Source organism: Gymnoscopelus microlampas (assembly GCF_963454915.1).
Source record: "Gymnoscopelus microlampas genome assembly, chromosome: 2".
Taxonomy (NCBI): Eukaryota; Metazoa; Chordata; class Actinopteri; order Myctophiformes; family Myctophidae; genus Gymnoscopelus; species Gymnoscopelus microlampas.
Window position 1 is genome coordinate 21,448,425 of NC_139939.1, and position 18,300 is coordinate 21,466,724.

At 42.9% G+C, this 18,300-nt stretch overlaps 1 protein-coding gene across 4 annotated transcripts in view; it reads right to left on the minus strand.

Moving 5' to 3' along the window:
* LOC311063209 (ras and Rab interactor 2-like) overlaps positions 1-15,311 on the minus strand; it is a 52,370-nt gene extending 37,059 nt beyond the window's left edge. For 2 of the 4 annotated variants that reach the window (XM_084082492.1, XM_084082495.1), the window contains exons 1-2: positions 15,072-15,311; positions 98-277 (exon numbers count right to left, since the gene is read on the minus strand). In XM_084082492.1, coding sequence (XP_083938618.1) covers positions 98-172 — 75 coding nt within the window. In that variant the 5' untranslated portion in view covers positions 173-277; positions 15,072-15,311. Of the gene's footprint in view, positions 1-97; positions 278-15,067 lie in introns of all 4 variants that reach the window. The other 2 variants (XM_084082494.1, XM_084082493.1) reach the window with 2 other exon arrangements.
* Positions 15,312-18,300: the final 2,989 nt, after the last annotated feature.

Genomic DNA, 18,300 nt, shown 5'->3' on the forward strand with positions numbered 1-18,300 from the left:
GGGGGGGGGGGGGGGGGCACAAATACATCAATTTGGGGGATCCTGGCATGGCACGAAAGAGTTTGAGAACCACTGAGCTATAGTCAGTTCTTCTTACCTTGAAGAAGCTACCACTCCTGTCCATGGCACCAGGAGGAGGGGGGCTCCTGGGCGGTGTGCTGCACTGGGCCATGTTGTCTTTGTTGTCGTCGCTCCGCAGACAGAAGAGGGTCCCCTCCGCGTCTGGCTGGACTGTTTACGTCTGGAGAGACGGGTCGCTGTCTGTCTGTCTGCAGCCCTGTGCGGATCAGACGGACAAAGCAGACCAGTCACTTTGGGGCTGTGGTGCGACTGGAGGAAATTCCTGCTTTTGGCCACAGTCAGGAATACTGAGGTGCTGGTCCGCTGGAATGCTCTCGCTCTCTCTCACGGCCCCTCTCTCTCTCCGTCTCTTTCTCCTTCTCTTCCCCTCTCTCTACGGCAGTGGTGGTGAAAGTACTTTAACATTCTTTACTTAAGTAAAAATTTCAATACTGTGATGTAGAAATACTCTGTTACAAGTAAAAAAAAAAACTAAAAAAAACAACTAAATATACTTCATATCAGTAAAAGTACAAAAGTATTGGTATCAAAATGTACTTAAAGTACCAAAAGTAAAAGTACTCATTGTGCAGAATGTCCCATTTCACAAGTTCAAACTGTATAAAAAATCTTTTGAAAATAGCCGATCTACAAGCTCACAATGCGTCGTATCGCAACGCATTGTGAGCTTGTAGATCTGCTATTTTCAAATGGCCGAAATATGTATCGGGCTGAAGTGGTTAGTGTGTTTTGTAATAAATCAAAATCTACAAAGTAACTAGTTACTAAAGTTTTCATATAATTGTAGCGGAGAAAAAGTACAATATTGTCTCAGAGATGTAGTGGAGTAGAAGTAAAAGTATTGAAAATTAGAAATACTGCAGTAAACAAAAAAATCACACCCTGTGTGAAGGAAGCGGTGCCTTTGGGGCGGGGCTTAACTCATTTCAGTTCGTCCCTATTGGTGGTCTGAGTCCACTTACCAAATGTGTACTTGGTAGCATGCTGCAAACTGGAATGATGGCTGTTTAAAGGCCAGCCAATGGGCAGACAGAGGGGGCGGGGCTTAAGTAATTACAGTTTGTCCCTATTGGTGGTTTTAGTCCGTGTACAAAATTTGTACTCCGTAGCATGCTGCGAACTTGAGTTATGGCTGGTTAAAGGCCAGCCAATGGGAAGACAGAGGGGGCGGGGCTTCAGCAATTCGTGCTCGTCCCGTATTGGTGGTCTAAGTCCACATACCAAATTTGGACTTGGTGGCATGCTGCAAACTGGAGTTATAGCTGTTTAAAATCCCGTGCTCATCCCGTGCTCATGCGGGCGGACGGACATAACATACGCTGGGGGTCCCTGGACCCCTCTTTGATAACCAGTGGCACGTGTGGCCAATGAGAGGAGAGATGGCATAGGCAATCTCCAAGTCCGTGTGTGTGTGTGTGTGTGTGTGTGTGTGTGTGTGTGTGTGCGTGTGTTTGTATGTGTTGCTTCTTTGCCGTGCTCATCCCGTGCTCATCCCGGGCTCATATACGGACGGACACACACACAGACACGGAGTAAAAGCCAAGTGTAGAGCGGTTGGCACCGCTAAAAATACCTCAAAATTGTATTTAAGTACAGTACTTCAGTAAATATACTTAGTTACTTTACACCACTGCTCTACGGATAGTCACGTTCATTTCATTCTCTCTGTTTTGTCCACAGGTTCTGACTTCTCACACACACGCCTCACATTTTCTGCCCCTCCCCCTGTCCTTCTTCTCGTCTGAGTTATATTCCTATGTCCTCAAATGCACTCATTTTCCAGCTGGAAGCCATGGATGGTTCCAACAACACCAGAGTGACGTCCCTCCCACACTGGCAGTAAATGACAGGATTCAATATCGAAAACCTTGTATGTTCAGGACCTTTCAGGACACGGAAAAGAGAACCTGTGTTTCAAATGGATCCAATGTAGTTATTATTTAGTCACACGTTCTTGTTTCTACTTTCCATTGGTTCAATATTTATAAAACCCACAGACAGACTTAACCACTTTCAACCTAGTGTTCCTATTTTTGAGCATGTCATTATAGGTGAAGATATAGATAGGCTACTTTTGCTACTTTCGCACGAAGCTGTCATACGACAAAGTATAAAATAAGGCATTCATTTATGAAAAGACATAAAGGTTTCTGCCAAAACAGTGAGGATATTTAAGGCACAATTGTTTTGAAATGGCCTTCCTTGCATCTCCAAGGACTGAGTAATGTGTGAAACTAAAAAGTCGCTCATTGGAACTGTACAGTGTTTTCTTTTCTTGTTCGTTTGTTTTCAGTCAAGTTCAGTCAATATTGTCCCATGTCCCGTGTTCACTCCCAACATCTCTCTATATCTTTGTTGCTTTTCGCACTCACAGCCTCCCTCCCTGTTGCTTTCTTTTCCAGCCCAGGCTGAAACTATTATAGCAGCTTTTCTATCTCTGGCAGTGTTTCACAGTCCAAAGTGAGCCGGGGCGATGCGCTGTCTGTCCATCCACACGCTTTTATCTCACACAGGAAGGAAGCCCATCGCCCCCTCCATCACAGGGAGACGGAGAAAACAACAACATAGACAAATGGGACAGAGAGTCTGGATGTTTGGACTATGTCCACGAACAGCGCCTGCTCTCCAACCATGCACCCCCACCGCCGGAAGGGGGCAAAACACAGTGCTAAACAACTAGTCATTTGCATTTTTAAGACCAGTGGTGGAAAAAGTACTCACAATTTTTACTTAAGTAAAAGTATCAATACTGCAATGTAGAAATACTCTTTTATAAGTAAAGGTCAGGAATTCAATAAAAAAGCAAAACCTCTGTTTGTCTGCATCGATTTAACTCCTGAAGATGACGGCCAATGGATCTAAAGTTGCACGTGGGCATTGAGCACTGGCACAGGCAGGGACTATCAGAGCTGATTTTTCCATTTTCCAAAATTGAAGCTGTTTATTCGATTTTTGGCAAGACTGAGGAGATCTGAACGTGGCCTATGGTGAGAGCAGACTACAGTAAGCGGAGATAAATAGCAGCCATCCAGTAGCATTCCACAGAAACGTCCATGGGAAACGTCACATCGCAGACGGCCATGGATGAGTGGGTAGAGAACCTGCTGTCTGGGAATTAGAAGGTCGCCGGTTAGAACCTTGGCTGGCACAGTTTATTTGTTGAAGTGTCCCTGAGGAGGACACTTGACTTGACCCCTAACTGCTCCCTGAGTGCCAGTGGATTAATGACTAATATCACACACAACTAAAGAGGAAACAACTTTTTGGAATCGAACCCAAAGATCTGGCATCGGTTGGGCTCTGTATCTAACACAAGCATGCTGTAAAATAATTTGTGAAAAAGTCAGGTGAATGGCCCGGACCGCTGACCTAGCGGTCCGGGCACCTAGGCTCCAATGTGCGTCGCGGGTTCGAGTCCCGATCCCGACAGCCTTTACTGCGTGTCACTCCTAATTCTCTCTCTCCCCGTTTCCTGTCTATCTACAATAAACTATCAATAAAGGCATAATAAGCCCAAAAATAAATCTTAAGGGGAAAAAACGTCAGGTGAATAAGGGTAGGTACAGTAAGTTTTTTAAGTCATCCAAGACAACTATTTTGCTGTTTCAGAGTACCTGGCTGGATAACTCTGGTTATCGTCTCAATAGGACGACGGCTATGTGGAAACAAAGGCTGACTCAGTCGGTTATCATCTGGACAGAAACCTGACGTGCTGTGAACAATTCCCTGGAAATCGGGTGATAAAGGAGAGGAGGGCAGGCAGACAGACACATACAGAGGCAGAGTAAGAGAGTGAAAAAGAGAGATATGAGGTCAGGTGGGTGAGAGAGTGACAGAAAGGGGGAAGGGAGACACAAGGCTTGCAGGAGTGAGCCAATAATAATGAAAACAAGCAGAGATTTCCTGGAACGCCGTCAGGGGTCTGAACATAGACAGATAACAGAGATGGGGCCAGCCAGTGAAGACTCAAGCCGCAGTAATAGTTCGCTGCAGTGAGCGCCAGTGTTGCGTAGTGTAAATAGCAGATCTACAAGTTCACAACGCGTCGCACTGTGACACGTTGTGAGCTTGTAGATCGGCTATTTCTGGTGTGCGACACCTGCGCTCAACTAAGTACAAATCAGGCTTCGGTTATCCAGGTAAACAATGTCTCCACGTGTGTGGATCTTACTGCGAATGACTACAATTTCCTCCCTAAGCTTTGGATCAATGGAAATGAAAATGGGGAGGTGCATGCTGGGAACTGTAGTAAACAAGAGGAGAGCTTCCAGTTTATGCCAGGCAGAGTGCCCTGTTTGTATGTTGTCCACATCACCAGCTTCATTCAACTGCTGTCATATCCAATTAACAAGCAAAACACTGAACCAACTTTAACAGTATGAGCTTCATTCAGAACACTAGTTTGTGTGTGTGTGTGTGTGTGTGTGTGTGTGTGTGTGTGTGTGTGTGTGTGTGTGTGTGTGTGTGTGTGTGTGTGTGTGTGTGTGTGTGTGTGTGTGTGTGTGTGTGTGTGTGTGGGAGTCAGTCTCAGCTGCTAGCAAACAAAGACACTTCTGAGCTAGTCTCAGCCACACAGGAACACGGTCACTGGCACTGCTACACAGGGAAACACTGTTTCTAAGATAAACACACACACACACACACACACACACACACACACAAGAGAGCGAGAGAGCGAGAGAGCGAGAGAGCGAGAGAAGGGAGAAAGCGAGCAGGGGGGGAAGAGATAGAGAGAAGGAGACAGGGGGGTAGAAGGACTGTGAGAGTTTTGTCTTGAATAATGAAAGAGACCAACAGGCCATGCTAGTGAGACTTTGCTGTGGTTCCTTTTAAAGCCCATAATGGTGAGAGAGCAGTGGGGGGGACGCTACGCTTCTCCCAGTGGGCGTTATGATACATGTTCCATGCTAGCACTAATGAATAGCCTCAGTGTCCAAGACCTGCTCATTGCAAATGCTCACAGGTGTGTGTGTGTCAAGGGGCAAGGCTGAGATATTTACTATGAGGCCAACCCGGATGTTTAGTAAATGTCCAGCGAGAGGCGCTGTTTCACCCGTGCCGACCTGTGAGTTCAGAAAGAATTTATTTTAACGCAAGCCGATGGGTTTTTACCAACTTTCAGACTCGATTTTCTTACTGTAATAAAAATTGTCATAAATTCTATATGCTTCCAGTCGCTAGTTTAAAGTCTCCTTTCAATCATCAGGATATGCGTTTTGCTAAATTATGGTTCTATTTATTATAAAATTGACGATAAAGTAGGCTATTCTCTAGGAGGGGCGGGATGATTTGATTGACACGCTACACAACCAATAGCATTCATTCCCCGCCCCCCGCTCTTGATTGACAAGTTACCCAACCAATAATGGTCTGAACTCATTCTGACGCGTAGTGAAAGATGGCGGACTTACAGTCTGCAGCAAACGATTCATTTTCGGTCTGTAGAAAGCAGCGGAGGGGGTTTGTCCATCTCATTTATACAGTCTATGGTGTGTGTGTGTGTGTGTGTGTGTGTGTGTGTGTGTGTGTGTGTGTGTGTGTGTGTGTGTGTGTGTGTGTGTGTGTGTGTGTGTGTGTGTGTGTGTGTGTGTGTGCGTGCGTGCGTGCGTGCGTGCGTGCATGTGTGTTTTAGGGCTGTAACTATCGATAATTTTCTTATAACTTTTTTAATTAATTGAATAATCTAGAAGCTTTTTTAAAAATACATCAACACATCTATATGAAAGGATGCTTATTTATTTTTTTAGAATCGAATGAATTGATTAATAGTGTGATTAACCAACCACTTAAGCCTTATCTTATACAATGTGTCACATCGTGATGCATTGTGAGCTTGTAGAGCTGCTATTTTCAGTATTTCTGCTACTGTATTTAAAAAAAAAACGAAATAACGAAAACGTGTGGAGTAAAATTGCAAAACAACACAACCCCTGAGGTAACCGCCTTCCATTCCGACATCCCACTACTCCGACTACGTGGCTTCCGTGTGCGGTTAGGGTTAGGTATAGGGTTAGTAACCGTCGGAAAGGCGACATGTAACCAGTTCCTGAATTGCATCTTCTGGCTGCAGCCAGCAGCCTCTCTGCAGAGCACACGCTATGCAGAGGACACGCTATGGGGACTTCCAGAAAACAACAAGTCATCAATCATCACTTAGCATGCAAGTCTCTGTCATTTTGTTTACATGGCCGCACTTTTGATGACAGTGGTGGAAAATTGCCATCCCCTGCCCAAGCCCGGCATTTTTATTAACAAAGATTAACAAGATGACAAAGATTAAGTGTCCCACACCCACACAAAGATGGCATGAGTCATATACACAGACTGATCCCAGTACGTTTTTACAGGGAACTGGTCGGTTAATGGCTATTGCAAAAGTTAGGCCATCACCAGCAAACGTGAATACACAGTAAAATCCTAGTTTCACTTTCAGAGTGTATAAATATAACCCTTTTTGTCATCATCATCATCAGCATGTTTCCTAAGAATCACGATGAAGGGATGCATGCAAAGCTTACTTATAATAAGAATGCGTCATGTTGAAGTAAATTACACTTTAACTGTGTTTCAGTTAAACTGCCTTACTAACTCACAACAGCCTCACTATCTATCAGCCTAAAACTGACAGTCATACTTGTAGTACGTGCTCAAGTCTGTGATGTCATAAAGAGGTTTAAAGATCCTGATCGTGAACTGCAATTCCCAGAATTCTGTTTGAAACAAAACCAAGGAAGTAACTCTCCAAAACGAATGCTACAGGGTTATTTTGGAAAGCAACAACATTGTCAGAGACAGTGTATGAACTTACATTTCCAGTGTCGGGGGCAGACATAACAGTGACAGATTAAATTCATTTTTTAAATTTTGATACCTCACCATCACATCCCACGGGGTAACTTCGGTTTTCAGCTTCACCCAGCTGAGTGCTGCCCACAGAGGAGCGTGAAGGGGGGAGCAGTTAAAGGCTTCTACACTGCAAGATATTTGCCACGATTAGGTGTCTTGCTCAGGGACACTTCGACACATCGCTGAGAGCTGGAATCGTACCTGTGACCTCCGGGAACTCCTGAGTCCTAGGCGGGCTCAGTAACATTTCAGCTATGGCCGCCCATTAAATCAAAGATGATGACTTTTGTTAAATTGAAAAAGTTACAGGGTATGTCTTTTACATTCAAAACAAACTTTTAAGTGTTACTCGGGCCCCTGCCTGTACAGTTATAATAAGTGCAGATTGGCTGAAATGGACTGACCAACAGCAGTAAACTAATATAAGTGTGGTGGTGTGGTGCTGTGGTGAATGATGCTGTGCATGCAGTGGTGGTAATGCATATAGGGACTGCAGCCAGCCAGCTGCATAAATGCACTGCTGGAACCCTGACAGATAAGAAATCCCATAGGGAGGCGGGTCCTGTTATTGCAAGCCAGAAGGTGTGTGTGTGTGTGTGTGTGTGTGTGTGTGTGTGTGTGTGTGTGTGTGTGTGTGTGTGTGTGTGTGTGTGTGTGTGTGTGTGACTGTGCATGTGTCTGCGTGGGTGTGTGTGCATGCATGCGTGTGCGTGTGCCTGTGTGTGTGCCTGTGTGTGTGCCTGTGTGTGTGTGTGTGTGTGTGTGTGTGTGTGTGTGTGTGTGTGTGTGTGTGTGTGTGTGTGTGCTGCTCACTTGCACATGTGCACACATCCACTCGCGCGGCCGCACGCATGCATGAGACAAAAGGAAAAAATAGAGTGGCCGGCTATTTAAAAGGAGACAGGCAGGACTGTAATTTAAACCAGAGAAACAACTTTGTGAAGCAGCGCCTGTGTGCTGCCACATAGCTGAATGTATGTCAGTGGTTCAGGGTGGGTTCAGATGAACCTACTAGCCCACATTCTGCGGGTTAGCAGTGAAAAACACGTATTTTTTGCACTTGGTCAGGCATGCAGATTATCGCGTGAGTTGTCTGGGCGAAGTTGTTGTTCCTCGATTGGAAAGGTTATGATCGCTTTCCCTCTCATTTCGTCGTTATTTCTTCTCGTGTTGTACCCACTGCACTAGGAGCATGTTCCCTGTCTGTCGCTCAAACGCAGAAATGACTGAAAGCCTGGCCTCATTCTTTCAACAGCATCATTCATCATCACCCACACACCAAATTCAGCTTTTCCTGTCCACTCGGGGTAATGTAAAGTGACGCGCGTTTGCTTTTCAACGTCTCCCTTTCAAGTACTTCAGAGTCGGACCAACCAAACAACATCGGAAGCAGTGCTTTAGTAGAGTGTGCACTGTACACAACAACATCCTCCTTTAAAGCATTCATTTATTCATTTGTAACTCCCGAGAGCGTACAACTGGGTCCATTTGGTTCAATTTGTACGCTCTCTAGAGTTAAAAAAATGACTTATTTTCTATCAATTACACAACCCATGAAGCCTTGAATTTAAAAAAAAGGATTCGTGAGCCAATAATTTGATGACCGGGTGTATTTCCGGTAGGAGACTACATTAGCATTCTTTCCATCTTTCCACCGGTAATCAAAAAAATCTCCATGAATTCAATGCTTCATAGGGTGTGTAATTGATAGAAAATAAGTCATTTTTTGGGTGAACTACTCCTTTAAATGAGCGCTGAGGGCTTTGCTGTGTGCAGCAGTGAGTGCCCCCTCGTCTAAACTCTGTGGTTAAAAGCGGTGTCAGGACCAAGCACCACCCTATCATAACTTTTCCACACTCAAAAAGGTCAGTGGGGAAAGGCGGGGCTGTTTTTCTTCTCTTTGACAGGAGGTTCCATTCACAGACACTGAAGAAGAAGGGCCACTCCCCATTAAATTAGTACCAGGAGGAGTAAAGGGATCAAAACCAAAAAGAGAGCTATAGCTCTCCTCCAGCGAGGGGAGGTGTGCAAAGTCTCCTCACGCACCTTGGAATGTTTTAACTTGAGGAGTTAAAACAAAAGAATGGATTAGGTTTTTTTTCTTACTTGTTACTCACTAATCACAGGCTACACCCAGGGGCAACTTCAGTAGCAAGTTGCAAGTTCACCTCCAAGTACAATACCACCACTCTAAACTTCCAAAATCAATGAATACGTTGTACACGCGTGTATGCTGTGTAAACTAATTATGTGCGCATTAGAAGCGACCGGATGTTTACATCGTAAGAGGTCACTTGACTTTTTGAAATGTTAGATTTGACTTAAGTTAATTATTAATTAATTATTAACAAGAAACGAGAGTAGCAAATAAAAGTAAAAGTAAAATACAAAAAAGTAAAATCATTATATTTTTTTCTGAATTATTGAATGCATGGCCAGGGACCACCTGCAATACCTCCGTGGACCGGTTGAAAACCCCTGCAGTAAGAGATGCTCAGGTGGTGTGCTGCTATTCAAAACCACGTTCCTGGACCCCCAGAATTTCACTTTAAAATCCTCATTGTTAATTTGACTCTGAGAGTTAGAAACAGATAAATGAACACTGAGGAATGGATACTAGCAGCAATACAATAGCTTCACGGGTGACTTAGCATTCATGCAAGATATAGACATGATTCAAAAACCAAACATAATATTAAGCCAATGAGAAATGGAGAAGTTATTTCTATGGTGTTTTGTTATCATAGAATGACTGACCGAAAATATATGAAAAACAGTTGAGATGTGTCTAAACATAACAGGAAATGTGGGTTAGAATTTAAAGATCCCACCCAAACCCTGCACCCAGTAACTGGACCCCCAAACTGAAGACCCCACCCAAACCCTGCCAACCACTGAACCCAGTAACTGAGCCCCCACATTGAGCCCAGTAACCATAGCATGAATAAAAGGAAGCATACTGGCTACATAAATTAGAATGAGGCTATAATAAGAGTATTTGAAAGGGCTGCATTCCCCTTTCGTTTGAAGGTTATCATCTCCCCGTTTTGACCCACATTCTGAATTCCAGACACTGGTTCTCCAAAAGGATCATGGGAAACATTTCTGTCCTGGATTAGTGTCGACAAGTAAGCCCCGGTTACTCAAATAGAACCTTTATATTGAGAACTGCAGGAAATGGATCAAACCTAACCTAGATGAGTTGTTCATTTCCATTTCTTCATTAACAGCATGCAGAGTCAGTCAATTCATTTATCAAACTGCAATAGCAAAAACGGAGGTCCTCCTGGTTGAGACTTCTAAAGCACTGTTTCCCAAACACTGGGTCGGGACCCATCTGTGGGTCGTGGACCCACAAGTAAATATCCATTAAAGAATATATATATTATTATTATTTCAAAACATTAATGAAAAAACCTTTTAAAAAGAAGAAAGAAAATCTAAATCTAAAGAGATAACTACAATTTCAAACATTTGTCAAAAGAACTTCATATATGAAAAAAAGAAAGAAACTTTTAAGGATTAGACTAGTAAAAAGTAGCAGATCTAAAAGCTCACAACGTGTCGCAATGCGACACGTGAGCTTGTAGATCGGCTAGTTTCACTAGTTTGGTTCCCGGGGAGACATCGAATTCCCCTTTTGGGTCTCGAGCTAAAAAGTTTGGGAACCACTGTTCTAAAGCCTAAACAAAGTGTCTGATTTCATGCCCAGCATCAGGATTACTCCAGGCACCAGGAAGCCTCTGTGAAAGCGTTCAGTCTCACAGCCCTCCAGGCCTATTCGGACAACTGTAACTGGAGTGGCTGTTTCCTCGTCCCCCCGAGGTGACGTCACTCTATACCGACCAACCTGTGGAGTTTCCACTTCTGCCTCAGAGGCTAGAAAGAACAGAAGAAGCCTGACTGTGCCGTTTTGTGCTGCTTGTTTGATTAAAAAAACTGTACTTCAGGCCAGGATATACCAATGGTGTAAAGTAGCTAAGTACAGTACATTTACACAAGTACTGTACCTAAATTTTGAGGTGCTTTAACTTTACTGGAGTATTTCCAATTTTCAGTACTTCTACTTCTACTCCACATCTCAGAGGCAAATATTGTACTTTTACTCCACTACAATTATTTGAAAACTTTAGTTACTGTTACTTTGCAGATATACATTATGACATTATAAAACATACATAAACCACTCTAGCCCTATTTTATACCAAGGCTATTTGAAAATAGCCGATATACAAGCTCACAACGCGTCTTTCTACCTCTACCTGTCTCCAGTGTGTGTGCGTGCACGCATGCATGTGCATCATAGGTGTATGTGCGGGCCGGGGTAGGTTGTTATGTTTAGTGTGTTGGTGTCATGGGCTTTAACTGAACGGCATGTCTCTCCAGTCCACGCACATCTATGACACACATGTGCATGTGTCACAGCTGTGGTCTCTATTTTTCTTATCTCTCTCTCTCTCTGTATATAGAGCACCTGTACACATATACGTAGGTGCCAGGTAACGTGCGCTTTGACACACAGACACACCTTTGTCCAGGCGGAGATAATGATTAAATTCACAGTAAAGTTGACTGTTTTGGACACTAAAGTTTATCGTTCAACTGTAAAATAGGCTGCCTCCATTATGTATTCGTTATTAGTTGAATTATTTATTATAAGTGTTTGATAACCACTTTTGAGGGAACACTGAAAAAACATTATTATACATGGTATATGTAAATAAAGAAAAAGGTGGTTTTACTCACTAATATTGGTAATGTCATCGGCCTCCACTATCAATTCAGTCAGGCTCTAAACGTGATGGAAATAGTCAAAAGTCAAGTCTAAGCTAGTAGACAAGACATAGAGCTGGTCTCAATGTACACACAGTAGAAAATATATGCAGATGAACACACATTAAGTCACAGGCGGAAACATCACAAGCTCCAACACCAACAAAGAAACAAGTGCCGGAATAAAAGCTAGCAGGCTGTTGTTACTCTCTACCAGCTCAAAACACGTTGCGGTACAACCGCTATGAGCTTGTAGATCGACTATTTTCGAAAAAGCCAGGAAATAAAACAGGGGCTTAAGGGTTTAAAATGTTCTCAATCCTCATTTTGCTGGGGACCCCCCGGAACGCCCTCAAGGACCCCTGGGGGTTTCCGGACCCCACTTTGCGAACCAGCGCATTGGATAAGAACAGCAGAAATTCCAGAATCAGAAGTAGCCAAGTACGTTTGCAGGTGCAAGTAATATGACTTGGGGTTGTTGCTAGGTTACTCTGAGAGTATACAAATGGAACCAAATGGACCCATAAGCATCCATTTGGTTCCATTTTTATAGGCCTACTCTCAAGAGTTACAGGCCTCCAAGGGTCCATTTGGAACCCTTGGAGGGGGGAGGGGGGACCCTGTGGGCTGCGGGTCCCTGGCGGGATTTTGAATCCCACCAACGTTATAGGATATAGACCCGCTTTACCTGTCTGATTGGCTCCCTGGTTTTACTGAGGTTAGGGTAGGGTTAAGGTTAGGTTTAGGCATAGTTACAAAAACAAGAACTGTCAATCACAGAGTACTGGCCAATCACAGCGGGGTTTGCCTAGAACTGAAGTGGGATCCATAATAACACGGGTCCCTGGACCCCATTTTGAGAACCACTGAAATAGCACAACAGGTGAGGTATCGTTGCTGTCGGGCAGAAACCTCTTATCTCCATATTCTAACTTTTTTTTTTTTTTTTTTGGTAAATGAATGCCCTACTTGATCATACTACAGTGTCACACACAACAAGTATCAAAAGAAGCAAATTGAGTCCAGATCCCGACGCCCTTTGCTGCATGTCACTCCTCATCTCTCTCTCCCCATTTCCTGTCAGCCTACTGTCCTGTCAATAAAGGCATAAAAGCCTAAATAAATAATCTTTGGGAAAAAGAGAAGCAAGAATTTGAACACTGAAAAGTAACAGTTTTGGACCAGTTTCCACCCGACAGAGACGATATATAGAAACATTGGAATCTCAGAAACTAACCTCACCTAATGGGATCTTAGTAATTTCCAAGTCCATGTATTAAAATACCTTTCTGCTTATTCATATCCCTGTAACAGCATGGAACTGTCTGGTGGTGCAGTGGGCGCTGCTGATCTCGTTAACAGATTCCAGAGCGGCTTTAGCTCAGCAAAATGTGCCCAGTATTACATTAAAAGAAAAACAACTTTTACTGACTGTTCAGTCCACACAACAACAACAACAACAACAACAACAACAACAACAACAACAACAACAACAACAAAGAAGACTAGACTGCAGGTGTGCTGCTAAAAGATTAAGCCCTGTCTATAAGCAGTCAGGTTCAGGCAGGTTTGCATTTATTCTGCAACAAAAATACTGAGGGGAGAAAAGAGGTGAATGGGGAAAATATTATGCTTTTACTCCACTACAATTATTTGAAAACTTTAGTTACTAGTAGTTACTTTGTAGATTTGGATTATTATTACAAAACATACATTAACCACTTCAGCTCTGTATACATTTCGGAAATTTGAAAATAGCAGCTCACAATGCGTCGCGATGCGATGCATTGTGAGCTTGTAGATCTTATATTTTCCAAAGATTTTTATACATTAAAAACTTTTTTGCATACTTTTACTTTTGTACTTTTACTAAACAACATTTTAACAGAGGTTGTCACTACATATATAATGCTGTTTTCCCCCTAATAAAGTTTTTGTTTTTGTTGTTTTCTCATGCCCCCTATCTAAAGCTTCTTTGGGTACTTAAAAAAGAGCTGTATAAATTTGAGATATTGTTATTATAATAATGTTTCAGTAACCACTTCAATTCTTGTGCTAGGCACAGTTTTTGGGATGGGATGAATTAGCAGGAAGCCATTAAACTATTGACATTATTAGTAGCTGCTGATAACATCAGTTCAAGTACAAGTGGAGGATTGCTTGAGTTGTGCCAGAGGAATGCAGTTGAATCAGTGCTGCCTGGTGATGCAGAATCAATGAGGAAGAGATTACACCTATTAAACACAGAAACCAACCACCAATAGAATACACATAATTATTCTAGACATAATGGACAGGCAGGTTGATAGATATAAAACTCAAATTTCAAGGGGAAAGGAAATACAGCTCAATTGAAGTAGTGTGTTTATGACAACCCTAATTCTTAAGTCAAGAACAAAACAAAAAAACACCATTCCCAAATAATGAACAGCCTGACCTACATATCACCAGAAATATCACTAGTACCAGCATATAGCCTACTGTTGAATGCTTTCTATGTGGGTCAACCTCGCCTTTGCCAAATACCAAATCTCAAGTGCAATTTTGAAATATTTGTCCTTTACTTCAGTATTTCCAATACTTTTACTTCTAGTCCACTACATCTCAGAGGGCAAATATTGTACTTTTACTCCACTAAACTTGAGTTACTAGTTACTTTACTCCTCCTTATGAATCATACACAAAGCCATATAGTGCTCACTGTAAAGCATCAACAACATGGCAGCTGTCTGTCTGTTAGCTGCACTTTTGTTTGCATTTTGTTTCTTTGCTTTATTTCGATCGATGCAAGAAGACTAATATATCCAATTCCTCCTTGTTAACCCCGAGGGACAATGAAGACACAACAACGGCGATACAGTAACGTTATATCCAGTCAGTGGTGGAAAAGGTACTTAATTGTATTGTATCAATACTGCAATGTAGAAACACAGCTGTTACAGGTAAAAGTACAAAAGTATTGGTATCAAAATATACTTTAAGTACCAAAATGAGAAAGTCCTGATTATGCAGAATATCCCATTTCACAAGTTTTCAAATGTATACAAATCTTTTGAAAATAGCAGATCTACAGGATCACAATGTTTGTATAGGTTGTTTACAATGTTTACAATGTTTTGTAATCATCCTCAACAAAGTAACTACAGTCTGGAGTAAAAGCATAATATTGCCTCTGACTCCACTACATTGGAGTATAGAAGTCTACTAAAACGACAGAAATTGGAAATACTCCAGTAAAGTAAAAAATACCCAAAAAGTTTACTTATAGTTATAAGTAGTACTTGAGTAAATGTACTTAGTTACTTTACACTACTAGTTAGATCAAAGTAGTAACACATTAGAGAGAATTGCATTACAGTGCATCCACTCACCTTTAAGAAGTTTCCTCCTGAACACAACACACACAACTGGAGTCTTTTGTCTCTCTGGCTACAGTCCGTGCATTTCTTCACACAAACTCATTTTTTAAAGGTTTTAACACTTTAATATGTTTCCTTTGTTCCCTTTGTTTCGGTTACGTTGTTGTAAAGTCCTCGGTAACATGTTGTTTTTGCTGGTGGTTTAATGTGTGTAGAATAGAATATAGACTACATGAGCTGCATTCTAATGGACTCTCTCTAACTCACTCCCTCTCTCAGTGCCGGTGCTAGGTAATTTGGCGCCCTAGGCAATATTTTTCCTGGCGCCCCCTCCCCCCCCCCCCCCCCCGCACCGCCACCGTTTTCTGCCACAGCGCCACCTAGATTCTGGAAAAAATAAGAAAAAAAAAGTTTTTTTTTTTTTTTTTTGCGCCCCCCCCCCTAGTGGCGCCCTAGGCAACTGCCTACTCTGCCTAATAGGGCGCGCCGGCTCTCTCTCTCTCTCTCTCTCACTCTGTGTCTGGCAGTGTTGCCAGATTGTGCGAGAGAAACAAGCAACCAGGTCTATGAAAACAACCCCAAAAGAAGCGACCAGTCAGGCCACATGAGCATTTTATTTATATCTATATTTTCAAAAGAAAATCTTGGGAAAAGTGTTTTTTTTTCTTCTTTTTTCTTGAAACATTTTAACAACACACATCTGGTATGGCCAATATGGGGGTCCCCACAAATATATGTTAATTTGGGGGGTCCTTGACATGGAAATGTTTGAGAACCACTGGTTTAAACGACATACGGAAAAAAGCCCAAATAAGAAAAGTACACTTTAGTCAGAAACAAGCCCAAAAACCTACTACCAATATTTATAAGAAACTTTACAGAAAAACAAGGCCACAGTAAGGATAAGGATAATTCCTTTTAACAGGTCGTTCATGAAAGTCCTTGCGGTCTTGTTTCCAATGAGAACCTGTGAGCAATTAGGGGTTAAGAGTCTTGCTCAGGGACAAATTTCATTTCATCGACACATATGCTGGCCCGGCCTGGAATCGAACCTGGGGCAACCAGGCCCTCTGGCTCCCTAGGCAGGCTCACTAACCACTCACTCAGCTATGGCCGCCCTATGTCGCTTATAATAAGCAGACATGGCAACACTGCTGTCTGGTTCTGTTCAGAGGGTACAAACAGACATCTCCGTTTGCAACGGAACGAACGGCCGGAAGTCCCATCCACTCCCATGTTAAAAAAAAAACGGGGGCGTGTACCCGTTTTTTTTTTTAACATGGGAGTGGATGGGACTTCCGGCCGTTCGTACGGTTGCAAACGGAGATGTCTGTTTGTACCCAATGGAAACACAACAGAGAGCGCGTCGACTGCACGTCACGTGACGAACGCCGGAATGTCTTGCAGTGATGTGACTGAAGTGTTTTGTTTTCTTTAGGGCCCCCCACCATGGGATGGCCGGGCCCCTACTGTGGCCCCCTCGCACCCACTGGATTCAACCTCAAACCTTTTTAATATCAAGGACCCCCAGTTTGATATGCATGTAGGCCATGGCATGGACCCCCATAGCTTTGAGAGTGTACAAAGGTCCATATGGTTCCCAACTATCAATGATTTAGCTGGGGGACGGTGCCCCTCTATGGTCCCCTGGCCCTGACTCCCCCAGCTAAACTTGAGAATCACTGATTTAACCACACTAACCTTGGTGACCCTATTTTGGGCCAATCCCCTAAGGAGACCCTATTTTGTGCAAATGCCACCCCCCACCCCCTCTGAACTTGTAGATCGGCTATTTTCACCATTTGTCTTATGGGCTTGCTTGAGGGATGAACGAACTGTTTCCTTGCAACCTTGAAGTTAATAGTAGACACTTTTGGATGTTCATATAAAAAAAAATCTCCAGAAGTTTGGGTTAGGGTTATTTTTTTTTAACAGTAAGTTGGATTTTTGTCACATACGTGAATAGAGGATATGCGTGTGACATCATCATCAAACCCGGAAGTTATGCAGGAATGCCTACTGAGTGTCAAAAAAATACTTTCTGGCCTTGACAGCCCATTCATCCAAACAGAAAAGTCATATCTGATTGCATTAAACAACATTAAACAATGTTAAACTCATTTTGCATGTTGCTTTGCCACTCGATGTGCCATTCACTTTAAGCATGCGCATATCCTCTATTGACAAAACAGGTCTAAATCCAAAAAACTTTTTAACCTTATTGTACAGAGACCCATGAACCCAATTTATTGCATAATACAAGTATGTGGAAGTGATTGGAATTGCATTTTAATGATTACAATCTTCCTTCCATTATGCTTAAATAGCCTTTTGTTGCAAGATTAAACAAGTATTTTATAGCATTATGATGGGATCATAATAATGTCATGCAGTAGTATCCTAGTATCATAATATCATCATAGTATAGTATTATCACAATGTCTTAGGTAAAACCTGCAAGGAGGGTTTAAAAATCCATCAAGGCAGAATGAGATGTTTGTGCCCAGGCAGCAGCAACGACGACGCAATGCACAGAAGAATGCTCACTTCTGGTCAAACAAAGGAGCCAGGCTCAGAGGCATCCCACATTGCCTACTAGAGCCTCCTAGTGTCGCCGACACCTGCTGCTAACATCTCACCAGCCACCCTAAGCCCCCAAGAGACAGTGGGGGCAGTAGCATGCCACTTGGACACAGGCCGGGGTCTGATCGGCCTTGGTCGGGTCGCCTGGAGGAGGGTATCTGTTGCAAGGCCCGAAACACCCAGTGACTCCAGGAAACAACACTGATGATGTGTCCAAGTTTGTGCATCAGTAGATGTTTTATTAACTCTTAACACCACCTCTAGAACTGCTGGTTTTCTATCCTACCAGGACCTCTAGTACTGCTGGTTTTCTATCCTACCAGGACTTCTAGCACTGCTGGTTTTCTATCTACCAGGACCTCTAGCACTGCTGGTTTTCTATCTTACCAGGACCTCTAGCACTGCTGGTTTTCTATCCTACCAAGAACTCTAGGGCTGCTGGTTTTCTATCCTACCAAGACCTCTAGGACTGCTGGTTTTCTATCCAATAGGACCTCTAGTACTGCTGGTTTTCTATCCTACCAGGACCTCTAGTACTGCTTGTTTTCTATCCTACCAGGACCTCTAGTACTGCTTGTTTTCTATCCTACCAGGACCTCTAGTACTACTGGTTTTATATCCTACCAGGACCTCTAGTACTGCTGGTTTTATACCCTAC